At 38.8% G+C, this 27,352-nt stretch overlaps 1 protein-coding gene across 7 annotated transcripts in view; it reads left to right on the forward strand.

The window, feature by feature from the left end:
• The window catches only part of RUFY3 (RUN and FYVE domain containing 3), a 95,362-nt gene that overhangs the window by 54,273 nt on the left and 13,737 nt on the right, over positions 1-27,352 (forward strand). For all 7 annotated transcript variants that reach the window (XR_005720535.1, XM_040237025.1, XM_040237022.1 and 4 more), the window contains 11 exons: positions 5,785-5,958; positions 6,735-6,852; positions 7,676-7,777; positions 12,625-12,748; positions 13,780-13,841; positions 15,102-15,167; positions 17,203-17,272; positions 21,487-21,579; positions 23,769-23,852; positions 26,084-26,251; positions 26,963-27,060. Coding sequence is in view for 6 of the 7 variants with exons in the window: in XM_040237025.1 (XP_040092959.1) it covers positions 5,785-5,958; positions 6,735-6,852; positions 7,676-7,777; positions 12,625-12,748; positions 13,780-13,841; positions 15,102-15,167; positions 17,203-17,272; positions 21,487-21,579; positions 23,769-23,852; positions 26,084-26,251; positions 26,963-27,060 (1,159 nt within the window). In the remaining variant the exon portion in view is untranslated. The remainder of the gene's footprint in view (positions 1-5,784; positions 5,959-6,734; positions 6,853-7,675; positions 7,778-12,624; positions 12,749-13,779; positions 13,842-15,101; positions 15,168-17,202; positions 17,273-21,486; positions 21,580-23,768; positions 23,853-26,083; positions 26,252-26,962; positions 27,061-27,352) is intronic.

The raw sequence follows: 27,352 nt of genomic DNA on the forward strand, positions 1-27,352 counted from the left end.
TAGTGGTTTCTAGTGGCATCTAGTGGTTTCTATATATTAATTTTGTGCTCTGGTACCTCTGTGAATTATTGTGTTTCTGTAAAAATTTTAGTGTGATTTTCTGGGTGTAACATTAGATTGTATGAGAACAATAATACATGAGCCACGGTTTTACAGGTTATTTGTTTCTTTGTCTTCTCTGATTGCACTGGTCTGCCAACCTCAGTACAATGTTACATAATAGGCGTGGGTAATAGATATTAAACTTTTCTGGAGAATACATCCAGTGGCCGAGGAAATCGTATTGGACTTAGAGCTTGCCTGAAATCCTACATTAATATCATATCTACTGTCTTTACCAGCTGAGCCACCAACCTCCTGGACAAGGGAATGACGGGTCATTCCACTGGAGTGGGAATGACTACACACTCCAGTATTCTTGCCTGGAGAATTCCATGGACAGCCTGGTGGGTTACAGTCCATGGGGTCGCAAAGAGTCGGACACAACTGATCAACTCTCACTATCTTAGCTTTAAATATATATAAAATTTACATTTGATTCCATAAAATGGGTGTATATGGCTTAACATGAAGACATTTTAGTTGTCCTGTAATAAAGTTAATCTTTGTTGAAAACGTTAATGTTTATTCTGAAATTTCAAGCATTCGCTGTAAGCTGCCCAGTTTTGTTCTTTAGACATCTATTTACCCAAGTTTAATGAATAGTAAGCACTTCAGTGTTGAGGACTAGGTCTTTTATCTCTGGGTTCCCAGCATTAAATACAGTGTCTAACACCCAGTAGATGCTCAATATTTATTGAACAAATGAATGAATAAACAAAAGTTCAGTTTTGGAGAAATAGTGTTGAATGTTAGCATTGTGAAGAATTAAAATTTTAATTATTTTTTCTCATAGAAAAAGTATGACTAACAACATTGTGAAAGTTATGCATTTAAAAATAATTTTTGGTCTATACAATAAAAACAGAACTTTTAAAAACCTTTTATAGTTATAAGCCTAAAATAGAAAAGATCACATTATAAGTATTCAGCTCAATGACTTTTTAAAAAATATGTATTCATTCATTTAATAACTAACCCTTTACATGTTATTAACATAGATAACTTACTTTTCATGAAAACTGTATTTCTTCCCCCAAAATGTTGCAAGAAGGTGTCATGTGTTATATTTGGGGAAATTTGTTTAATGTTTGGCCTCAGAGAGGACAGCTAGAATCTTAATCTACTTCCACATTTCTTTTTTTTTAAATTAATTAATGTTTTAGGTCCCTATTGGCTATCTATTTTATTTTTTAAAGCACATTTTGATGTGGACTATTTTTTTAAAGTCTTTATTGAATTTGGCACAGTATTGCTTCTGTTTTATGTTCTTGGTTTTTTTCTTTTTCTTTAAATTTTTTTATTTTTTATTTTTTTAAATTTTACTTTATTTTACTTTACAATACTGTATTGGTGGTTTTTTTCTGTGATGGATGTGGGATCTTAGCTCCCAACCAGGGATCAAATCTAAACCCCCGACTTTGGAAGGTGAAGTCCCAACCATTGGACTGCCAGGGAGGTTCCTAGTTTGTTTTAAATAGAACAATGTGCATATGTCAGTCCCAAACGCTATCCCTCTGCCCACCTCTTCCTCCCTGGTAAACCTGGTAAACTTCTCTCTAAGTCTGTGAGTCTGTTTCTGTTTCGTAGATAAGTTCATTGGTATCATTTTTTTTAGATTCTGCACAGAGGTGATATCACATGATATTTGTCTTTCTCTGTCTGACTTCACTTGGAGTGATAATCTCCAGGTCCACCCATGTTGCTGCAGATGGCATTATTTCATTCTTTATTATGGCTGCAGCTCAGTGGTTTTTCACATACTCACCGAGTTCACAAAGCTAACACCATATCAAAAGCAGAACTTTACCTCCCCTTCATAAGTCCCGCCATACTCTCTTCCAGTCATTGCAGCCCTTTTTAACAGCATACATTAGTTACACAAAATCATTTTATACTTCAGTACAATTCAAGACAAGTAACAAACTGACTAGAGAATTTCTTATGACAAATCAAGCTAATGATGTAATATTCATCGTTAGTAGCCAGAGTTATAGAATGGAGAAAATTTATAAGTACTAATTATTTTCAGTAGTTAACGAGGAAACAGACTTAATTGTAATGACCATACTCTTATATACTGCTAACACAAAAATGTTGATAATAAAGCATGAAATAATCATTTGACTTTTGCATTAATTAAGTAATTAATAATGAGCAATAAATTCTTTTGAGCTTTTAGGTCTAGTTGTCAAATTACCCTGATTTTTGTTTGGCTTGCTTTCATTTGTTCAGAATAATAGTTCTCCACAGGGAGAAGATGTCTTTCAGCAGACTCTTGGCCATATCTGGAGATATTTGGGGTTGCCATGCCTAGAGGGTGCTACTGACATTTATAGGACAAAGGCATCCGTTATGGCTAAATTTAATTCACAGAACAGCCCCACACAAGAAGGAGTTATCTGGCCCAAAATATTAGTAGTGCCAAGGTTGAGAGTAATATTTCCTAAAGAATGGGAGGGCTGTTTATGTTTGATGCATGTTAATTCAAGCAGGTTATAGCAGCATACTAACGGGAGTCTAAAGTAAAGTATTGGGAATTTAATTTCCCTAAGCAAACTGCATTATTAGGAATTTAATTTCTTTCTGTAGTTTATGCATCCTAGACACTATAATCAGTTGTCTTAAATGTTTCTGCTACTGATTATGAGATGAGGCAATGTAGAAGAGCTGGTACCACCACTTTTGAAAAAAGCCTCAAAGCCTGGGGTTTTGTACTTGTTCCAAATCCAGCTCTCCCCATGTGACTGGTTGTCACCAGGTTGGAGTTAGGTTGTGTACGTTGACTAGCAGCATTGTTTAATTTTGTTGTTAGGGCCCTGAATTAATGGTCTGTTGGGGTCCTTTAATGGACCGGACCTCTGGTCCTTTAGTGGTCCAGAGTTGAGGATAAGAGAGTAAAAGAGAGAGAGAGGCTGATATTCCCTGGTTTACGCAGAAAACCAATAAAGTCCTTGACGCAGGGCTTGCGTCACTCACGAAGGCACAGGGCGTCCTCTCGAGGGGGTGAAGGCACAGTGCGCCTTCTCAAGAGGGTCTTGGAAGCCTGGGCAGGAGAGTGAGCACGATGGGTTTCTACGCTCCAGAGAATTAGCTGGAGAGAGAGAGAGAAAGACAGACAAACACGGGGACCCAAGCTCTGATGGAGCAAAGGTGTTTGATTCAACATAAGTGAAATGAAGTGAAGTCGCTCAGTCGTGTCCGACTCTTTGCAACCCCATGGACTGTATAGCCTACAAGGCTCCTCCATCCATGGGATTTTCCAGGCAAGAGTGCTGGAGTGGATTGCCATTTCCTTCTCCAGGGGACTTTGCCAACCCAGGAAACGAAACCGGGTCTTCCGCATTGTGGGCAGACGCTTTACTGGGGGAGCCATATAGCGTGGGTATATATACTGTCTTACAAGGTAGCTATTTTCAGCAAAGATAAAGATCAGAAGTCCAGACTTACCAATTATCAAGGAAACATAAGGCTATCCATATCAAAAAGAGAGGGTTGTAAATAATCACTTTTACCGTATGGTTCATAAAAAGGAAGAGGGTGGTAAATAGTTACTTATCACTGTATGGAAAAACCAACGAAAGAAATGCATGCATTCCTCAGCCCCGGGAGCGGTTTGCCACCCCTCTTAATTCCTGAATATTCAGGAATTAATAAGGAACAGAGGGATCATGACAGATCCAAAATAGCACACAGGAAGCCTGCTGTTAAATGCTTCCTGACAGTGGTCTACAGACCTGAGGCCAAGTGGTACCTTATGAACCACCAGATAACCCAACTCCAGCCATGTTTTCCTGCATTCAGTGGGGACTCCAGTAGCTCTCCACAGACATCCATGCAAGCCCACACACCCCTGCCCTATTCCTTTCTCCCAGGGGTTGTGGAAGGTCAGATACAGTACATTGCCCATAAATGCTGGCCATAGCGTTGGAAATTAATATCTGATAAAGTTCTTCATGGCTTTTTTTCAGGGATAGTTTTTGTGTGTGTATTTCATTGTCTCTTGGGAGATTATTCCATTCTTGACAAGTTTGACCTGTAGTGAACAGAGAAACCAGGTTTGAGCCATGGTCCTAAAACATTTATTGGTGTGCAAGAATTAATGGCAACATAGAAGTTCTGACCTTCCTAATAAACTATCCTCTAAAGAAATTACCTCGGAGAACAGTACAACAAACCAAAATTTGTATAAACCTCAAGTTCTTAAACTTAACGGAGAAGAAAGTGAGCTTAGAATTTGGCCAGTTGATTCTGTTCCATTTAAGCATGAAAACAGATGTAAATGAAAACATTGTGTGAAGAAAATTACCTGGAACAATTTGAATAAAATAATCTCTGCTTTGTTTCTATTATGGGAGCAGGGGCTTTTATTAGTATTACTTTTAGTCCTCCTAAAAAGGTAAAACATTTCATAGCTCTCTAGGTCTTTTCCAACTCATATGGAAATTTAACATATTTAGTGTTTGGGAGGATGCATATGTCATAGTGGAAAGTGCATTAAAGAGCATTTCATGCTATAATACATCCAGGTCTATATTCTGCCACTTAGGAAGGTTTGGCCTTGGATCTCTAAACTGTTACAGGCTGGCTTTAGCACCTGGAAAGGGGAATAGCACTTAAATGATGGAGTCACAAGAATTAAATAAGATAACTGTGTAAAAGAATGGTCAGCAGGAGGGAAGGATGCACGTTATTTGGAGTCCCTGATGCGTTTTTAAGTGAATGATAGTTGTCAGGAGCATGTGGTTTGAAGTCAGAGAGACAGAGTGTAGACTCTGGTTCCATCATGTAGTACTGGCTGTGCCTGGGGCCAGCTCCTTTATTCTCTGAGCCTCGTTTCTTTTCCCTATCAATCGGTGCTCTTGGTGTAACTGTCTCCTAAAGTGCAGTGAGGAGGTACTGAGGTCATCATTGTAAGAACCTACAGGACCAGACACAGGGTACGCACCTGTGGAACAAAGATGATTCAGACTTTGGTCAGGTAAAATGTGGTATTTTGTCCCTTTCCCCAGATGGTGTATTTGGTTGATGAGAGCCATGTTAAGTCTATGTTAAGTCTTAAAAATAATTTTGCAGTTGGTTAATTTCTAAGACCTCATTATACTGATAATGTTAATTAGTTCATTTAAGAATGCTCAGTTTAAATAATAATTCTACCTACTATAAATACTCATAATGCAAATAGCATGTTGGGAACAAAGTTTAAGCCCTTTATCCTTTTTTTCTACAGTGGCTTTATTTTTTTTGAGCTTCACAAGCTGTAGAGAATGGATGGGGCGGGGCCAGGGTAGAAGTGGCCCGTGTAGGCGCTGTGCAGTACTGAGTTATGACCAGCCCAGGTCAGGGTAGTGGCAAAGGTGGTGGTGAGAATATTAAAAGACTGTACTCAAGGTTTAAATTTTCATAAAATAAATACACCTTTTAGTGTTCTGCCAAGAATATTCCCAAGGAAGATTGGCATCTCTTTTTTTTTTTTTTAAATAGCAACTGCGTGGTGGAGAAGAACACAGCAACTATTACTATAATTTGGTGTCACTGCCTTGATTCTTGCCAAAACACCAGTAGTCTTACCCACTGTGACTTTTGCACCATCAATGCAGATGTCAACGTAGTGAAATTAGATTGAGTTTTTAGATGGTCTGTTTCCAGTAACCAGGCTCCACGCTCTCCCCCTTGGGTTTGCAGATCCTAATTATCTCATGGCTAACGAACGCATGAACCTGATGAACATGGCCAAGCTGAGTATCAAGGGCTTGATCGAATCTGCTCTGAACCTGGGGAGAACTCTGGATTCTGACTACGCACCTCTGCAGCAGTTCTTTGTGGTGATGGAGCACTGCCTGAAACACGGCTTGAAAGGTAGGCCATGGCCTCAAAATGAGAATGTGCAGGCACCTGTTTCCCAGCAATACATGTTCAAGAAGAGAAGCTTTCCTTAGGGAGCCAAAGAATAAGAAGCCTCTTGAATTCATATTAATCCACTGGGATACGACCTATGTGGGTACAGAAATATGTTTGACGGTATAAGCCTTAAAAAATACAGATCCTGAAAAGCTAGAGCTGGAAGCACTGTTACAAGTATCTAGTTCAAGATGACAATTGTGTTTCACTGGTGGATACAAGTCTAGAGTGGGGCATGATTTGCTCACAATCCCACAGCAAGTAGGGGCAAAGCAAGTGCTAAAACTCTGATGTCCTGACTCTCGCTTCCATGCTCTTCCTGCTTAACCATCAGCTTTCAAGGGCAGGACGTGGTGTTATTCACCTTTGCTTCTTTTCCTCCCCAATCTTTGATAACCTGCTCCTGAGTTACATATTCTTTTCCACTAGACTGTTTTCTTCACTAATACAACATAGCTTAAACCACGATATTATTAAAATATTTTATTGTTCATATACAAGTGGGCCATAAATTCCTCTTGAAAGAGGAAGAACTGAATCTTGGGAAGTAGGGAATTCTTTATTTTTATGAAATGTTATCAATTCTGAAAGCATGAATAATTTTAAGACTGATAATCTGGGATTAATTCCCTGAAAAACACACTGAATAGCTAGTAGGGTATGTGTGTATGTGTGTGTTAAGAGTATGTTTATGTAAAAAATATTAAACTACTGCTTTGTTTTTATCACCTTAGCTAAGAAAACTTTTCTTGGACAAAATAAATCCTTCTGGGGGCCTCTAGAACTGGTAGAAAAGCTTGTTCCAGAAGCTGCAGAGATAACAGCAAGTGTTAAAGATCTTCCAGGACTTAAGTAAGTTTAAGGTTGAATTCTATGTGTCAGGGAAAACATTCTCAACTACTTCCTTTAGGAGTGAGACTGAAGACAATGATGACCATAATAATGTATTTCATAACAATCCAAAATGCATAATATTGTTATGAATAGACATTGTTAGGAGGGCCCTGGTAATGTAGAATATTGAGAAGTGTGAGGGATAATTATTATTGATCTAAGAGAGGTTGTCTTCATGTTAAAATACCAAACATTCTCTTATTTTTTTCAAAGCACTTGCAGCTATCAGCTAGTAAGTCTCAAGAAATTAGATCTAGGGAGGTGGCATCTTAGACTTGACTTATGGAGTTTGAGAACCACGATTAAAACAGTTGTCAAGTGAACTGCAGGAACTGACTGATATCCATAACTTGCCTCGAAACTTGAAAAATAGTAGGTGATTACCTTCCCAAATTAGATTGGTCTAATTTTAATCAGGTAGAGTCTGAATGGCCTGTGTCCTCATTACGGTTATTTGGGTACTTACACGATCCACACTAAACTTAGGATTTACCAAAACAAGTCTGATCAGACGTTTTCAGTTTGGCCTCCCAGAGGTTTTCAAATTGTAGTCTCGTTCAGCAATTAATTCCTCGCAAGAGCATTTGTCCCAGCACACCCCTGGCCCCCACCAGGCCTCATAGAACTCCTCACATAGGAATGTGGTGACAGAGGGGCTGGGTGTCAGGAGCACCTCGTACACACACTGTACTGAGGGATCATTAGCTAGAGTAAATGAGCCTGTCCCACTGTGGCCTCCGTCGCTGCTTCTACTAGTTTTTTGGTTTTTGTGTTTTCGTAGAACACCTGTAGGCAGAGGAAGAGCCTGGCTTCGTCTGGCACTAATGCAAAAGAAACTTTCAGAATACATGAAAGCTTTGATCAATAAGAAGGAACTTCTCAGGTATGAAGATCTTCTTGTTGAACTTTCTCCTTTTCTCGGTATGTTCTGTATCATATTAGGTTGAATCATATAAATTTATCATTTTTGTGGATCAGAAACAGTTGATTCATGACAGTTTTACATAGGTCAGCTAATGCCTTCTCACACATCAAACACACACACATACTTAAGATTAGATGCTTTTCTATAAAGTGTGTTCTAACTGTTGCTGTGGCATAGGTATGGTCCTTCGTGAAACTTAACACCTTCAGAAAAACAGGAAAGGCTTTGACACCTTCACATATACCCAGGCTCTGTAAGACAAGAAGTTGACATGTAACATTAAATTCCAGTGCAGCACACAAAATAGTTTCAAGTTGGGTCATAGGTACAGATGGAAAAGAGAAAGCAATAAAACTTTTAGAAGACACATAAAATATACCAAAATTTCTCAAACAGGACACAAAAAGTTCTACCTATAAAGGAAAAAAAAAAGAATAAATTAGTTACCTTAAAATGAAGAACTTCTGTTTATCAAAAGACACTCTTTAGATTAAGAGTGAAAGGCAACTCATTACTCTAAAGGAGTTATTTGTGATATGTAATACATATATTCAACAAATGATGCATATTCAGGGTATATAAAGAACTCAGTCCTTCAATCCAAAAAGAAAAAGGCAAATGAGCAAATATAAAAATGATAAAGGACTTGAACAAATATTTCACAAAAGAAGAAATTGAAATGGCCAGTAAACACATGAGAAGATACCTAACTTCAGAGCCATTTGTACATATGAGTTAAAACAAGAGTGTGATAACCTCACACAACCACCAGAATGGCAAAACTGAAAAAGATAGATAATGCCAAGTGTTGGAGAAGATGTATAGTAACTCTGCTGGTGAGTTAATTAATATAGAAACTTAAAAGAACTGCCATCCTCTATAAAAGCTGATCATAAGCATTTCTTGTGACCTATCCCACTTCTAGTTATTATATCCAATAAAAAATGTATAGTTATGTTTAACAAAAGACATGAACAGGAATGTTCATATCTATTAGAATGTTTGTGCCAGCCCTAAATATTTATAATAGACCTCGAGTGTCTATTCACAGTAGAATGGGTAAGTAAATTATGGTGTACTCATACAGTGAAATACCATATAGCAGCTACACACAGCCATATGGATTAATCTGGTTTTGCTGGAAACCAGACATGGAAAATACTTGGAAAATACTCTGTGTATTATTCCATTTATATAAAGTTCAGAAACATACACAATTTACCTTTCATGATAGAAGAAGTCAAGAAAGGGCTACCATTGGTAGGGTGAGGGTACTAAATCAGGAGTAGAAGGGAGCATAATGTGGTTTTGGAGGTTCTGATAATCGTACTGTTTTTTAATATGGTGGTGGTTACATGGGTATGTTCTCTTTATGAAAACACAGTCTGCCGTATTGTATGATTTGTGTACTTGTCTTTATGTACCTTATAGGACTTTAATATTTACTGAAAGAAATACAAATATAGCATATTGCCTCTGAGAAATAGTATAAGAACAAGTAACAGAATTTGAAGACATGATTGAATTTTCTAAGAGTCTAGTTTCTGCAAGAAATTGCACTATGGATCCTAATATGGAGCGTTGTTTTAATGTTGCTGCAGCTGCATATGCCATTGATTGCTGTTTTCTTGCCTAAGAAAATTAAGCAAATCAGGAGAAAGAGAAACAAGAACCATTCGGGAAAGCTTATTTATTTCCATAAAGAGAAGGCTCAACTTTCCAAGGATCAAGCTTTGATGAGGTATAGGGTCTAGTGTTCAAGCTGTAGGTAGCTACAGGGGAGTAGAAAGAAAGTGAGAAAGTGTTAATCCCTCAGTCTTGCCCGCCTCTTTGTGACCCCATGGACTGCAGCCTGCCTGGCTCCTCTGACCATGGGATTTTCCAGGCAAGGATACTGGAATGGGTTGCCATTTCCTTCTCCAGAGGATCTTCCCAACCCAGGGATCGAACCCAGGTCTCCTGCACTGCAGGCAGATTCTTCACTGACTGAGCTACCAGGGAGGATACAAGGGAGTGTCTTCAATCAAAATTATTTGAATCAAAATTATTGATTCAAACTGAGGTCCAAAGAAGTTGATTTTTATCCACAGAGCACCAGAGTTAAATGGGTTCAGTCTTATGAACTAGACAGAACATTTGCAATCACTTTGACTCAGCACTTTCACACCCTTGGTATGTCTTAAGAGAAATGCATGTGTATATGTACCAAAAAACATGTGCAGTAGTGTTCATAAAAGTACTGTAGACTGTACAACTGAAAAGAGCAAACGAAATGGATGCATGTCCAGCATTGAAAGCAAATGACCTACCGTTGCATCAACAATATGTACAAATCTCACATATAAAGCACAAGGGAAGCCAGACAAAGGAAAATGTGTACTGTATGGTTTTGGGGAGAGAATAAAGTGTTAAAGAACCTTGTTCATTCCAATTCTTAGTTTCCTTCACAGGCTGTTAACATGTGTGCAGTTATCGAGAGAGATGGTAATTTATAGATTATCCATGTGCTGCTTTTGAAGCGTTTGACCATTTGTTAATATTTTTAATAGAGAATCAAAAAGAAAAGAGAAACTCACATCAATGAAATGTATTATTACCAGTCATTGAGGTTGACCATGAACAGTCGGTGCCAAGTGACTTTGTTGAAAACAACTAGATTGCAGTGATGTTTCAGTTATGATATCAAATTGGTTGAAATGAATATTTCAAGTCATTTCATCTGTATGTATGGATAATTTGGGTATATCATGAAAGAATATTTAATTATTTAGGGGTCTTCTAGGACTTTTATCCATTCAGAATCATTCAAGTACTTTATTTCTCTTTTACTTTTTTATTTCAAAGTCATTTTCAGCACATTATGCCTGGTCTGTGGAATTAGTCGTGGGAACAGGCCAAAACTAGCCTAACTGTTGATTGGAGAGAGTTGGCTAAGGAAAAGGGAGTTTTGGCTACAGTCATATGGTGGAATGGTATAAAGCCAGTATAAATGAAACTGCAGAAAATTATCTATTGAAATAGAAAGATACTCACAGTACTGTTAAGCCAAAAAGAAATTCACAATGATTTAATGGTATAATGCCCTTTTCATTGGAGAAGGCATTGGCAACCCACTCCAGTACTCTTGCCTGGAAAATCCCATGGATGGAGGAGCCTGGTAGGCTGCAGTCCATGGGGTTGCTAGGAGTTGGACAGGGCTGAGCAACTTCACTTTCACTTTTCACTTTCATGCATTGGAGAGGAAATGGCAGCCCACTCCAGTGTTCTTGCCTGGAGAATCCCAGGGATGGAGGAGCCTGGTGGGCTGCCATCTATGGTGTTGCACATAGTTGGACACGACTAAAGTGACTTAGCAGCAGCAGCAGCAGCCCTTTTAGTATCCCTCAAAAATAAGTATCAGTTCAGTTCAGTTCAGTTGCTCAGTCGTGTCTGACTCTTTGCGACCCCATGAATCGCAGCACGCCAGGCCTCCCTGTCCATCACCAACTCCCGGAGTTCACCCAAACTCATGTCCATTGAGTTGGTGATGCCATCCAGCCATCTCATCCTCTGTCGTCCCCTACTCCTCCTGCCCCCAGTTCCTCCCAGCATCAGGGCTTTTCCAATGAGTCAACTCTTCACATGAGGTGGCCAAAGTATTGGAGTTTCAGCTTCAGCATCAGTCCCTCCAGTGAACACCCAGGACTGATCTCCTTTAGCATGGACTGCTTAGATCTCCTTGCAGTCCAAGGGACTCTCAAGAGTCTTCTCCAACACCACAGTTCAAAAGCATCAATTCTTTGGCGCTCAGCTTTCTTCACAGTCCAACTCTCACATCCATACATGACCACTGGAAAAACCATAGCCTTGACTAGATGGACCTTTAGTATATGTCTCCATAAATGATCTGAAACATTATATATCAAGGTCTTAACAGGTCATTGGTGGGTAGAATTACAGGGTTTCTTTTATACCTCTTTTTCTGCTGCTTTTTTTTTTGTTTGTTTGTTTTTGGTAATGAAAATTGATTTTATTAAATAAAAGATAACAAGCATTTTAAATCATCCTCAACCTATTATGCATGCTTGTTAGGCAACTTCTGCTAATTAGCCAAAAGCAAAAGAATGTAACTAGTTTGACAGTTACATTTTTTAAATGTTTATTCACTATGTTAAAGGAATGTGGTACTTAAATGGAATTTAAAATAAAGCAGATCTAGGGAGGAAGGATAATTAGGAGTTTGGATTGACATATACACACTATTACATATACAATAGATAACATGGACCTGATGTATAGCACAGGGAACTCTACTCAATACTCTCTAATCACCTATATGGGAAAAGAATCTGAAAAAGAATGGATATATGTATATGTATTACAAAATCACTTTGTTGTATATCTGAATAACATGATATTGTAAATCAACTATACTTCAATATAAAATAGAAATTAAAATATGTATATTTAATAAAATAAAAACTAAAGCAGATCAAATAAAAAGGTAGTTTTTAAAAACAAACTTAACAGATTTTTTTAGATGCATGAAAGATTGAAAAATTATCCCCTGGTGCATTGCAAATATAAATGTGTAAGAAAGTATGAATGCTCACTTCAGTGAAAACACTGTTCTGATCACTTTTCTTTCAGCTGGACTATTTTCTAAAGTCTGTTCATGTACCTGTTATCTAAAATGAAGTATCCAAGTAGTATCATAGGTGACCATATTTAACCACAAGACAAATGCTTTACTCCTTATCTCATGATTACATCTCTGGATTCTTGAGGTTTTATTACATAGAGCATTCCATGGATTTCTCTTGCAGTGAATTCTATGAACCCAATGCCCTCATGATGGAAGAAGAAGGAGCTATAATTGCTGGTCTGTTGGTGGGCCTGAATGTCATTGATGCCAATTTCTGTATGAAGGGAGAAGATTTGGACTCTCAGGTATGAGAGAGATACTTGGTGGTCTAGTGTGTCACTCTGACTTATCTCAGAATTTGGATTGATCAGATTATACCAACCAAATTAACAGAAATTCTGAGTCATAAATAGAATTTTCTTTAATTTTGATGTGAATATAAAAAATTATACATAATGAATATTTTTCAAATTCTTGTCTTAACAGTGATTCCCATTAAAAATATTTTGCACAGGTTAAAAAAATATATATATATATATAGCTACGTGGTTCAGTGGCAAACATACACACAGACACGTATACACCAAAATATATACACAGGAATTTAATAGTAGAATATTTGAAAAAAGCAAAAGAGAAAAAAATGTTAAACCTTAATTAATTAATTTATTTAACATTCAGTAAACCTTAAATTTGGGCTTCCCAGGTACCTCAGTGGTAAAGAACCTGCTTGCCAAGCAGGAGACTCAGGTTTGATTCCTGGGTCAGGAACTGTAACTGTAACTGGTGGGGTCACAGAACAGTCGGACACCACTTAGTGACTAGAGCCCACCAGGCTCCTCCGTCCACGGAATTCTCCAGGCAAGAATCCTGGAGTGGGTTGCCATTTCCTCCTCCAGGGGATCTTCCCAACCCAGGGATCGAACCCAGGTCTCCTGCATTGCCTGCAGGCTCTTTACTGACTGAGCCACAGGGGAAGCCAAACAAAACCTTAGGTTTATGTTAAGTGTTCTGTTGACTTTCTTAGTCATCCTACTGACTTGATCTTGAGTCTTATAACCCTTGTCAATTCTTGATTATAAAAAGCATTGTTTTTTTATTAAAATTTCCTAGTAATTGTCATGACTGTAATGCTGTTTTTAAGTGCCTAGAAAGAGACATTGTGTTTGTTGTTGTTCAGTTGCTAAGTCATGTCTGACTCTTTGCAACCCCATGGACTACAGTATGCCAGGCTCCCCAGTCTTGCACTGTCTCCCAGAGTTTGAGCAAATTCATATGTATACGACTTGATAAAAGTATCTAATTTTATATTAAATTGTGAAAATTCTCTCTGTAGGTTGGAGTTATAGATTTTTCAATGTATCTCAAGGATGGGAACAGCAGTAAAGGTAGTGAAGGGTACGTGCAAAGAAAATTTGTTTTCTTTTTTTCTTCGATGTTGTTTGATAGTATTTAAAGTTTACAACAGTACTGCTTTAAGAGATTTGCTGAAATTATTTCTGATGATATATCTCTAATAGAGTCTTATAAAAAAAAAATCTATTGTGCCTGCTAAACCCTAAAAGGGGTTTTTAGTTCAATGGATTTTCCTGGTATGTGGTTGAGGGGCAAATAAAATAAAAAGTATTATAAAGGGAATCTAATGCTCCATCTCTCAAAAGTAGCATTTGAAAACATGGTCTTCTTGACCAGAAGAACTGTATTCTCAGTTTGCTTAAAATTTGCCCTCTGACATGTGCATCATGGGATTATGTAAAATGTCAACGTTACGGGGAGCTGAGTATATGGGAACTCAGCACTAAACTTCTGTAACTCTAAAATGATTTTAAAATTGAAAGCTTTTAAAATATTCATACGGTACCTTGCAAATTAGCAATCACAAGCTTACCCTTTACCCATTATAAATGTGGCAGGTGAAAGCATAATTAGCCTGAAGTGTTTAACCTTAGGCATTGAACTAAATTATATTGCTTGTCCTTTAAGTAGTCCTAGAGGTATGTGGCCTTCAAGTTTTCATTCAGTTGAAAAGTCTGTCTGTTTAACTTTTGTCTGTTCTAGATTAGCTGTTCCCAGAAGTGAACCTCCTTTTTCCACACTTGATTTTCTCATGTAATAGTAAACATTTGATCTTTGTGAAAGCCCTTTAAACAATTCATTGTGAAACCAAATAGCATTTAAAGGCAAATATATTGCCTTTGAGAACAATTATTATTTCACCCAAATAAGCTTAATTTAATTCCTATGACAAATGGAAAATTGTTCTTATAAATAATACTAGCAGGTCGCACAGAGTCGGACACGACTGAAGCGACTTAGCAGCAGCAGCAGCAGCAAAGCAGAAAAAAAAAAATCTTTGAATTGCAAGAAGATAATATTTTTTCTTTAAATGCTTCTAATAGATTATACATTATACCTGTAACCTAAGTTATTAAGGTGTGTAAGCCATAAGAAGGGCTTTATGAATATGCTGGGAAGGTCTTCACAGTTTTAAGCCTCCAGGTCTCTTGTGTCAAGGAAGTTCTAATCAGGCCTGTCTTCTGGTTCACTGTGTCAGCCGTAATTTCCTTCCTATGTTTTATGAAAATATTGGAGTTGGGACATCTTGGTATTTCTAATGTTATTTACTTTTTCTCTATTTTTTATCTTTTTTCCCTTCAGAGATGGCCAGATTACTGCCATTCTGGATCAGAAGAACTATGTAGAAGAACTCAACAGACACCTGAAGTAAAGAATGAATAAATATTATTACTTTCTGGGGATTTTGGTGTGGGGGAAGGGGAGGGAAGGATAAACTGACGATGAGCAGTTAGGAGAAATTCAGACAATACTCAACAATATATATATAGGATTCCTGCTAGCACAGGTCTGAGCCTAGGCACTGGATATGTGGCATTTACCTGTTCTGGTGGCCTTTAATGAAAGGCAATATAAAATTAATATATAATTAGAGTTTTAGTGATTATATAAACATACTCAGTGAAGAACTCTTATTTGTGCCATAGACACTTGAAATTGGAGGTCTTGGTTCAGTAGATCCAATCATGTATTTCAGGACCATGTCTTAGGTGAGGCACTCACTGCTGTAGTACCTGTAGATTAATGATATCTCATTGGTCCCTTATATTTTTCATATAGGGGATCAATAGTATTAATTTACCCTCTTTTCATCATCACTACCATTAATTTACCAAGTGCTCACCAAGTATTTTTCATGACCAGAACATAAAATAATCTCTCCTCTCCTGAGGAGAGCTGTCCAAAATTTATTGGTATTCTCAAGTACATTTGGAGAAGAAAATGGCAACCCACTCCAGTATTCTTGCCTGGAGAATCCTATGGACGGAGGAGCCCGGTGGGCTACAGTCCACGGGGTCGCAAAGAGTCAGACACAACTGAGCAACTTCACTTCACTCAAGTACATTGATGGTCTAAAAACTGTTGAATAATTCATAAGAATTAATATATCCATTTAATTATCTGATTTATAGTTCTCTTATCAAAGATAATCATTTTAGTTTAAGTAAGACCTAAAATGTGATTACACCAGTATCAGTATAAAGTACAGTCTTGGTTCCATCTAGAAAACTCAAAAACAATTTAAGTACATTTTTCCTGAGGACCAAGTACTAATAATGACTAACAGTGAACTCTGGAGATGTTAGCTTAGCAAAGATACGGTTACAGTTGACAATGAACGTGCTGTGCTATGCGTAGTCACTCAGTCGTGTCCAGCGCTTTGCGACCTCATGGACTGTAGCCCATCAGGCTCCTCTGTCCATGGCGGTTCTCCAGGCAAGAAGACTGGAGTGGCTTGCCACTCCCTCCTCCAGGGATCTTCCCAACCCAGGGATCGAACTCAGGTCCCCAGCGTTGCAGGTGGATTCTTTACCATCTAAACCAGCAGGGAAGCCCAAGAATGCTGGAGTGGGTAGCCTGTCCCTTGTCTCCTCCTGACCTGGGAATAGAGCCAGGGTTTCCTGCAGTGCAGGCAGATTCTTCACCTGCTGAGCTCCCAAGGAAGCCCCTGAATTATAAATACGACAGTGTTATTTATTTTTTCAGTGCTTCTGTTTCTTCATCTATAGGTGGAGGTGCCTAGCACATGGAGTTGTTGAAAGGAGTAAATGAAATAGTGCAAGTTAAAGCGTTTAGAAGAGTGCTTGGTGTGTGTCAAGCACGTCATAATTCATGTAGCCTATTATTATTATTAAATAAGTAAACCTTGAAGTACAGTGTAGTGCATGCACCTTTTAATTTCATCAACAAATGCTTGTTAAGAAATTTCCCTGGCTGTCCAGTGGTTAAGACTCTGTGCTTCCACTGCAAGGGTCGAGGGTTCAATCCCTGGTTGGTGAACTGAGATCCCACATGCCCCGTGACCCCCACAAAGAGCCTTTGGGTGTGTTCATTTTGACCTGGGGGATGAGGCTATTTATAGCCTGAGAATAAGCCCTAATTGACTCACTGACAGAGAAGTAACCTCTCAGGGGCCAAATACTTTGGCTGGATGGTTAATATGAACAAGATCTGAATAAACAGTACTTTTCTTCCTAGGAAAAAAAAAACCCCACAGATTTTAGTGCCAAGAATGTAGCAGGTAAGACACCCATCACCTTGTAAGCTGTCTTAGAGCCTGTAAGCCTATTGAGAATTGTAGACAGTAAACAATGAATGATAAGTATGATGGGTGTTTTAAAAGAAAGTACAGGATATTGTTCTGCATCTCAAGAGACTGTTAATTTTTTTCTTCTCTTCATAGTGCTACTGTAAACAACCTTCAGGCAAAAGTGGATGCATTAGAAAAATCCAACACTAAACTGACAGAGGAGGTAAGTGTTCTAGAAATTGTTCAGTTGACTTAATAGAATTTAGTAAAGTGCATTAGTGGAAAATAGTTTCTCTGAAGCCTTAGAAATATAGGACTTGATTTTTCAGATAATATCTACCCTAGTACTCCTTGTTCTGACCAAGAGTGGCCAGCTGGCTTATCTCAAGTATCTCAGTTATCCAGTTGGACTATGTAGGGTTACAACTTGGTTTGATCAAATATTTTGCTTTCTTGTGTGAATGTTTTGTCTGGTCTAGCCTAGAGTTAATGTTTAGTAAGATAATGTGTCCGACTCAGTCGTGTCCGACTCTTTGCGACCGCATGGACTGTAGCCCACCAGGCTCCTCTGTCCATGGGATTCTCCAGGCAAGAATACTGGAGTGAGTGGCCATTTCCTTCTCCAGGGGATCTTCTCCTGCATTAGAAGCAGACACTTTAACCTCTTAGCCCCCAGGGAAGAGCCTTTTAAGATAATGTTTTCATCATTTATTTATTCATTGAACATTGTGTATGTGCCAGAGATAGACAAAGACTCACTTCTGCCAGGCATTGATTTGTGTGTACTGGATTGGCAAGTTCCCCCCTTCACAGGTTTTATTTTCTCCTTGGGGTGATAGGGTGATGAGGTATATAACCTAAAGAACACTGATCAGAAGACCAGTAATTCTGGCTTACATGTCATGCTTTAACATGTCATGTGCTTCTGAGCAAGTAAGTCACTTGACCCTCAAGAGACCCAGTTCCTTCTCTGGCAAAGTAGAGTGTTTCCCCTTTTAGCCTCACAATTACCCTGAAGATCAGATAAGAATATACATGTGAAAACTTTTTTAAAAGTCCCTAAACTAAGAATTAAAATATAATGTCACAGTTTACTTCTGATTAATATTTTTTCCCTAGCTTACCAACGATATATTTTTTTCTTCAATAGCATTAAATGTTTCTGTGAGAAACCTTAAATAAAACTTTTCAGGGGGGTGGGAGGGGGGTTCATGTTTGGGAACGCATGTACACCTGTGGTGGATTCATGTCAATCTATGCCAAAACCAATACAGAATTGTAAAGTAAAAATTAAAAATAAATAAATAAATTTAAAAAAAAAAAACAAAACTTTTCAGATGACGAAGACTTCATCTTCTGTTTTTCAAATTCTAACTATCCTATAGTGAAATAAAGTTGGTTAAATACAACAACATAAATGGACCTGGAGGCTATTGTGCTTAGTAAAATAAGTACGAGAAAGACAAATCCTGTATGTTATCTGAATGTGGAATGTAGACTCTAAAACATGAATCAAAAATGAATATAAAACGAAACAGAAACAGACTCAGATAATAGAGAACTTGCTAGTGGTAAACAGTGGGGAGAAGGCAAGATAGGGGTAGAAAATTAAGAGGTACATCTATTATGTATAAAATAAATAAACTACAAGGATACATTATATAGTAAAGGGAATAGGGCTTCCCTAGTGGCTCAGTTGGTAAAGAAGCTACCTGCAATGCAGGAGACCTGGTTTCGATTCCTGGGTCAGAAAGATCCCCCGGAGAAGGAGATGGCAACCCACTGTAGTATTCTTCCCTGGAGAATTCTGTGGACAGAGGAGCCTGGACAGCTACAGTCCATGGTATCACAAAGAGTCGACACAACTGTGCGACTAACTTTCACTTTCAGAGGGAATATAGCCAATATTTTATAATTTTAAGGTTATAATATATGAAAGTATATTATCTATTGTATATACAAAAGTATAACCTATAAAAATATTGAATCACCATGCTATCCACCTGAAACCAATATAATGTTGTAAATCAGCTATACTTCAAAAAATAATCTGGTCTTAAAAAAACAAGTTAGGAACTTCCCTAGCGGTCCAGTGGTTAACACTCCCGAGTTTCCACTGTGGGGTGTATGGGTTCAATCCCTGGTTGGGAAACTGAGATTCCACTTGATGTGCAGCATGGCCAATAAATAAATAAATAAAGTAAAAACAGAAAAGCAAGTTAAAGCACTAGTTAAGAAATGCCATCTAATCAGATTTTTTTCACAACTAACATTTTCACTGTTATGACTTTAAAATATCTCCCTTATTGCTCAGTTCTGTGGACCTTATGTTTGGACATAGATTGTTAAATTATATTAAAACTTTAATTTATGGACACGATCCTTAGAATTTTATCCCACAAGGCTTTTGAAACATTCTGCACAGAAATTTTCTACTGTGATTCTACTGCTGGTATATTGGGGCAATGTGGGATAGCAGTTAAGCATGCTCTCCACAGCTAGGCTCTTTGGGTTCCTGTCCCTGATCTGGTGCTTGGTAGCTCTCTAATCTGGGGCCAGTTACTTAAGCTTCTGTTCTTTGGTTTACTTACCTGCAAAATGGGGCCAAGAATGATAATAAAGTTTTTGTGTGCATTAAATGATGTTAATATATAAGGGCCTGGATAGTGGGCTTCCCTGGTGGCTCAGCTGGTAAAGAATCTGCCTGCAATGCAGGAAGACCTAGGTTCGATCCCTGGGTCAGGAAGGTCCCCTGGAGAAGGGAATGGCCACCCACTCCAGTATTCTTGGGGCTTCCCTGGTGTCTTAGAGAAGCCTGATGGGCTCAGTCCATGGGGTTGCAAAGTCAGACATGACTGAGCGACTAACACTTCTGTAGATCAGTGCCTGACACATCCATCATATGCACTCAGTAAATAAAATTGTTGATTTTATTTCCTAAGTCATGGGACTTGTCTTCTTGGCCTAAGTTTATTTTACCAGCAAGATTAATCATGAGCAAGTACTGTGTGTAGACTTTATAAATAACAGATAAGGCTAATAAGGTCTTCCCTCTCTCATTTCCATCTATTTTGGATTTAAAGGGACCAGGTAAAAACAAAAACAAAAACTAAACCTAGAAAGACCTCTCTTCCCTCCTGAAATCTGAACTAGTAGAACAAAGGTAGTGCTAGTGGTAAAGAACCTACCTGCCAATGCAGGAAACGTAAGAGAAACGGTTCAGTCTCTGGGTTGGGAAGATGCCCTGGAGGAGGGGGTGGCTGCCCACTCCAGTATTCTTACCTTGAAAATCCCACGGACAGGGGAGCCTGGCAGGTTACAGTCCATAAGTTCGCAGAGAGTCAGATGCGACTGAAGCGACTTCGCGCGCAGGACAAGATGAAAAGAACTGAGCAGATGAGGATAAGTAAATATCTACTTGGTGTTGGTAAAGCTGCCTTAGAAAGTCCACTTGAGTCTGTCGTCATTGCCAATGCTTCTTTGACCTTGGAAGAAGCCATCCGAGATGCGCTTGGATCAAGAGAGCCAACCTGCTTGCACAGTCACTTCTTTACACAGTTTAGGCCCATGGAGCAGAGAGAGAAATGGGCTGTCAGACCCACCTTTGGAAAGCTCACCAGAGCCTGGCTGCTGTATTTACACAGTAGAACAGGAGCCAAGCAGAGACGACAAAAAGGGAGACCAGCGTGGCTGAGAGGAGCTGCTCAGCGCCTTTCCCAGCCTCCTTCAGGCCCCTCACCATTCTCTCAGGAGCTAATCTCCACACATACAGAGAAGGAGAGTGTTTCCACCGCATTCTTCCCTCCCTTGGGACAGGGTTATAAACGTCTCCCCCAGAGACACACTGCCAATAACATTACCTTGTCTTTAGGCACTGAAAAGAAACAGGAAAATCTCTTCGATGTTTAAAGGCATCTTTTCGAGTGAGAACTTTGGTCTTTTCTTTTTTTTTTTTTTTTCTTTAAAAAAATTTTTGGCCATGCCACAGGGCATTTGGGCTCTTAGTTCCCTGGATCAAACCAGCCCGCCTCTGCATTGAAAGGGAAGAGAGCCTTAACACCACTGGACCACCAGGAAAGTCTCTAAAACAGGTCTTAAGGAGGGTGTGTAAGATGGGTCCCAAAGGATGAGGTGACCTTTCAAACATTTTAGAAATAAGTTTCGTAGCTAAATATAATTATGAGTGACATGGGGACACCCTTGAGGTAAATGATCATAACTTAACATTTTGTTACTGGAAAAACAAAAGTTTTTACATAAAAAGCAGTAATAGGAGATATTTGTCTTTCAAGATAGCTCTCCTAAGTTTTTGTGGGGTTATAGATAGTTTTCTTTCCTTCTAGAATACCTAAGCATGAAAATCATGTCCTTGCAGATCATGAATTATCTTATTCTGTGTTTAATAAAGAAAGATTATTTTCAAAATTTTATCAACAGCTTGCAGTTGCAAACAACAGAATTATCACCTTGCAAGAAGAAATGGAACGAGTTAAAGAGGAAAGCTCCTACATATTGGAATCTAATCGGAAGGTGAGAGCATGTCACTGGGTTAACAGTGGGGGCGGGGGTGGCTGGGTGGCACCCTCCAGAGGACTGCTTGGAAGCAGTGAGCCTTTGCATATGTTAAGTATCTTAAGTGCACTGTTTTCCCTGAGACTGGGTGCAAAATTGCTTGAATGATGAAGGTTATGAGAGGTTGATGCCTCTCTCCTATCGACACTGCTTGGTTTCACCACCATGTACATCTGTTTAGAGACTTCAAGAAGCGGTCTAATTCAATGTCTTTTTTTATATACACTATTGCATTTTATATACATTATATACATTTTTATATAATGATATGTACTATTTTTAGAAATAATGGTACTGTTTTATAAGTATATCTCTGATATCACTGGGAAAGAGTTCCCATATAAATGAATTTTCTACGTAACTCAGTCCCTTTTATATATGTCTCAACATATTTTGCAAACCTTTTGTGTACTGCACAATTCTGCCTTCTTACGGTGAAGGCAATGACACCCCACTCCAGTACTCTTGCCTGGAAAATCCCATGGATGGAGAAGCCTGGTAGGCTGCAGTCCATGGGGTCGCTGAGGGTCGGACACGACTGAGCGACTTCACTTTGACTTTTCACTTTCGTGCATTGGAGAAGGAAATGGCAACCACTCCAGTGTTCTTGCCTGGAGAATCCCAGGGACGGGGGAGCCTGGTGGGCTGCCTTCTATGGGGTCGCATAGAGTCGGACACGACTGAAGTGACTTAGCAGCAGTAGCAGCAAGCCTTCTTAAGTAGAGGATATAATTTACTCCATGTGGCCCTTTATGGTGACTGAAGATCATAGTTATCAACATTGCAATTCTGTACTACTGCTCAAGGGGGCTATTGAAACTGATAGAGCTTCTAGAACCTATACTCAAAATATTCCCAGATTCCTTTTTTTTTTTGCCTTTTATTTCATTGGCATCTTTTATTTCTTACTGCTGTTAGCATTACTCTTTTTGAAAATGTCTCCCTACTCCTTAGCCTCATGTTTCTAACCTACTATGACCTAGGAATCCAGAAATCCAGTTTTTAAAATTGTTCATGAAGAGTAAGTACCTAGGCTCTGAGTGGGGACCAACATGAATAAAAAGAAAGTGAAGACGCTCAGTCACATCTGACTCTTTGAGACCCCATGGACTGTAGCCCGCCAGGCTCTTCTGTCCATGGGATTTTCCAGGCAAGAGTACTGGAGTGGGGTGCCATTGCCTTCTCCAGAGGATCTTCCTGACCCAGGGATTAACCCGGGTCTACCCCCATTATGGGCTTCCCTGGTGGCTCAGAGGTTAAGCGTTTGCCTGGAATGCGGGAGATCTGGGTTCAATCCCTGGGTCAGGAAGATCCCCTGGAGAAGGAAATGGCAACCCACTCCAGTACTCTTGCCTGGAAAATCCCATGGAGGGAGAATCCCTTGGAGGGAGGAGCCTGGTAGGCTACAGTCCATGGGGTCACAAAGAGTCGGACACGACTGAGCGAGTTCACTTCACCCGCATTATAGGCAGATGCTTTACTGTCTGAGCCACCAGGGAAAGTTTGACTTTAATGCATGGATTTTGTAAAACAAAACAAAACAACTGTGACTGCTCAGAATTTTCTGATGAACTGTTCCTTTCCCTGGTGGCTCAGCTGGTAAAGAATCTGCCTGCAATGCAGGATACCTGAGTTCGATCCCTGGGTTGGGAAGATCCCCTGGAGAAGGAAACCGCTACCCACTCCAGTATTCTGGCCTGAAGAATTCCATGGACCCTATAGTCCATGGGGTTGCATAGAGTCAGACATGACTGAGCGACTTTCACTTTCCTTCATCTTTCACTCTTATCTCACTGTCTGGGTGGAGATACCAGATGTGAGATCTTTGGAGGAGGACTGTATAACTGTTTGAAACTTTGGCCCAATTTATAGTTTACAGTGAATGCTATTTTGTTTCATAGAGGCTGATATTTTGAGACTTCTACCACTTGGTTTGGTAAGCTGCAAGGACTTGAAACAAAATGGCAGAAAATTCCCAGTTCAGCTTAGAACATTTATGGAACCTCTGCAGTTTCTTTGTTGTCTTCGTTCATTGTCATATACGCTTTGGTGTGATCATTTTCCTTACTGGATAGCAGTGCTAGTGTCCGATAACTGTTGGATTCTTTAAATCCTCAGATGTGTACTGTTTTACTTATCTTTCCAAGGGTCCTAAGCCAGACCGGACTTCAGAAGGGCAAGCACTGAGTGAAGCCAGGAAGCACTTAAAGGAAGAGACACAACTACGACTGGTAAACTTTGCTTTTATGGCCTCATAGTTCAGCAACATGTTAAAATACCCCCACTTAGGGGTTCTATCTCATAGATCAAGGGAATATCAGTAGTAGTCTAACAAATTTTATGGATCCTGTGAATTTTTTTCTCATTCTTTTAACCCATATTCCCTACAGTGTTTCCTCAGTCCTTGTTCTGAGTATTCTCAACAACCAGTGGAATTTTGCCAATCTTCATTTTTAATTTATTTTTGCTTTATAGTTTGTGTTGCAAAAACGCTAGGTATATAGAACCTACGTTTTAAACTATATGATCTCTCTTACTACCTCATTCCTCACCCGTGCAAAGACATGGCTCCTCGGATAGGTCAGCTCCTCTTCTCCTTACTAAGAGTCATCAGCATAGACTTGTCCTCTTTTACTCTTAGTTGTTATTTCTTAATTTATTCTTGTTTTTATACCTAAATAGAAAAATATGACATCAGTATTAGTCTTAAGATATTCATAGAAATTTATATATATATACATATATAAGAATGTATAATAAGGACTGAAATACTTCTGCAATAGATTTTATCCAAATATTAGTATAATAATAAACCTGTGTCTTCCCAGGTGGCTCAGTGGTAAAGAATCCACCTGTCAATGCAGGAGACATGAGTTCGATCCCTGGGTTAGAAAGATCCCCTAGAGAAGGAAATGGCAACCCACTCCAGTATTCTTGCTAATGTTACTTTAGCAATGTTATTTTAACATCCTTGAAATAATTATCATTTTCCTTCTATATGTTTATAGACTCAGTCTCAAAATACTTTCCATAAGGAAGGTCCTAGAAATAATGTATGTCAGTGTTTTAAGTCACGGTTTGAGTTGCCTTCTGTCAAGGTCACCATGTACAGTGGAGTGCTTCAGTTAAGGAGCAAATGAAAAAATGGTACAAAAAATTTTCCACTTTCCCATGCCACATTATGATAAATGTTTGTTAACAGAGAAAGAAACCAAGCAAGTAGGCAAGGTTCTAGATGTGCTCTGGGCACAGCGTGGATGCAGAAGAACCTCAGGTCTTTGTATCTGTGATCATCCAAATAACACGGCAGTAATAATGGTTGAAACAAAAGCAGGCCTCATGTTAAGTGAATATAAAAGTTCAGTTAGCCACTATATTTATTTATTTTAATAATAATAACCAAGGTTTATTTGACTTTGTTTTATGCTGAGAACTTCATATAAACATACATGCATCTTTTTCATGTAATATTTTTAAAATTTCAAGATGATAGAAGTAAATGAGCACAAATTTATTGCATCACTTTCCCTTTCAGGACACTGAAATAGATCCCACTTAGTGTCAAGTCTAAATTGCTGTTTTACTTTTTAGGGACCTGTATATCACCTGCATCTTCATTCTAATAGTCATTGGACATTGAATTCATTTCTCTTAGTTTCATGAAGTCTTCCCTTTTTATTCATCCAGCCATACTGACCTCCTTTCTCAGTTAGACCATATATACAAAAAGCAGAGTATCAGTGATTAAATACAGAGCTCTGTGTTCAGCCTATTTTTATGTTTGAGTTAGCTGCTATATTTGAAATAGATAACCAACAAGGACCTACTATAAAACACAGGAAATGCAGCTTAATCTGTAAAAATGGAAAAAGAATTTGAAAAAGAATAAATCCATGTACATGTATAACTGAGTCACTTTGCTGTACACCTGAAGCTAACACATTGTTAATCAACTATGCTCCAATATAAAATAAAATAGAAAAAAACTCAGCCATATTGACAGTTCCCAGTAACTGAGATGTTACCTTGAGGACCCAAAGTATCTTTTTGGTTCCTTGGGATATTGAAGATGTCAACAACCTCCAAACTAAAGAGAATTCCAGATGCTTAATTTTGTGCTGGCTACTGTAATACTTCATATTTTTATAACAGGACATGACACAGTTATTTGTTTTAATATCTAATGATGTGCCTCAAGTATGTGTGTATCTTAGGCATATTAGATAGCTTTACCTTTGGCCTACCATGTTTTTCAGATTTGTAAATTATCAGTAAATATTACTATAATTATCCTGGTTATTCTTATTCTTAGTGTTAATGTCTCTGTATTGAATGATGGTTTACATCTGTTTTGCCAGACTTCAGACCTGAGAATTTAGGTCTGCCTTTTCCTGCAGAAATTTGTTGTTTGTACATGGTTGAGGAAAGAGAGAATAAGTAATTTTTTTCCTTCTGGGGGCAGGATGTTGAAAAAGAACTGGAAATCCAGATCAGCATGAGACAGGAGATGGAATTGGCTATGAAGATGCTGGAGAAGGACGTCTGTGAGAAGCAGGACGCCCTGGTGTCTCTGCGGCAGCAGCTGGACGATCTTAGGGCTCTTAAGCATGAGCTTGCCTTCAAGCTGCAGGTACGAGAAGTACAAGGAATGGGCTCAGTGGCTCCCTAAATCCCAGGGCTTCCCTCTGTCCCTCTTCTTCTCTAGAATCGCACTTTAAATACAAGAGGAAAGAGTGGTGTCACTTTGAGGCTGAAAAGTGAAAGTGTTAGTCACTGAGTCATGTCTGACTGTTTGTGACCCCATGGACTGTAGCCCGCCAGGCTCCTCTGTCCATGGGATTCTCTAAGCAAGAATACTGAAGTGGGTAGCCATTTCCTTCTCCAGGGGATCTTCCCAACCCAGGGTCTGAACCTGGGTCTCCTGCATTACAGGCAGGTGCTTTACCGTCTAAGCCACCAGGGGAAGCCCTAGCTGCCAGTAAGCCACTTTAGGAATCAGACCATCATAGGATCCTGTGTGCTTATTCTGGAAAGCCACAGCTGCTTTTCGCATTGCCGCACCTCCTCTCAAGTCTGACCTACCAACTGACTTCTATAGATAAATTGATGTATTTTCTGATGTTGATTTTTGAGACAAAACTGCAGATAACGACACTAATATTAAATGTTGCTTCCTGCTTTTCTCTGTTTGGGAATTAACTGATAGACAAATATTAATATAAAGCATTTCTATTTCTTTGCTTCCCATTTATCATTCGGTTCAAAAGGCACGTGTGACTTGTTTCAGGATTTTATGTTCTATATCAATGTAAACATCACTCATAATTCTTTTCTGTAACAGAGTTCAGACTTGGGAGTAAAACAGAAAAGTGAACTGAACAGTCGCTTAGAAGAGAAGACTAATCAGATGGCTGCTACCATTAAACAACTGGAACAAAGGTAAAATTGCTGTTTCTCTAGTGAGACACTTAGGGCATTCAGTCCTGGAAGTGAAGAGAACATGCTGTGGATTTGACAAACAGAGAGTATGTGGAAATCACCCAGCTTAACACCAGGCATCTTAGTAGAAAGCAAGCCAATTAAACGTTGTTTTTTAAGATGTGACTAAAAACCATTTCAGTGTCGTGTGTTAGAGGAGGGATACGTACAAGGATGAAAGGACCTTTAAATCTGCGTGTGATTCTGTTTCTGTCTATACTGAAGTCTTTGAAGACTTTAGTGCTAGGTGATG

The sequence above is a fragment of the Oryx dammah genome, unplaced genomic scaffold, assembly GCF_014754425.2.
Source record: "Oryx dammah isolate SB20612 unplaced genomic scaffold, SCBI_Odam_1.1 HiC_scaffold_3, whole genome shotgun sequence".
NCBI classification, from domain to species: Eukaryota; Metazoa; Chordata; class Mammalia; order Artiodactyla; family Bovidae; genus Oryx; species Oryx dammah.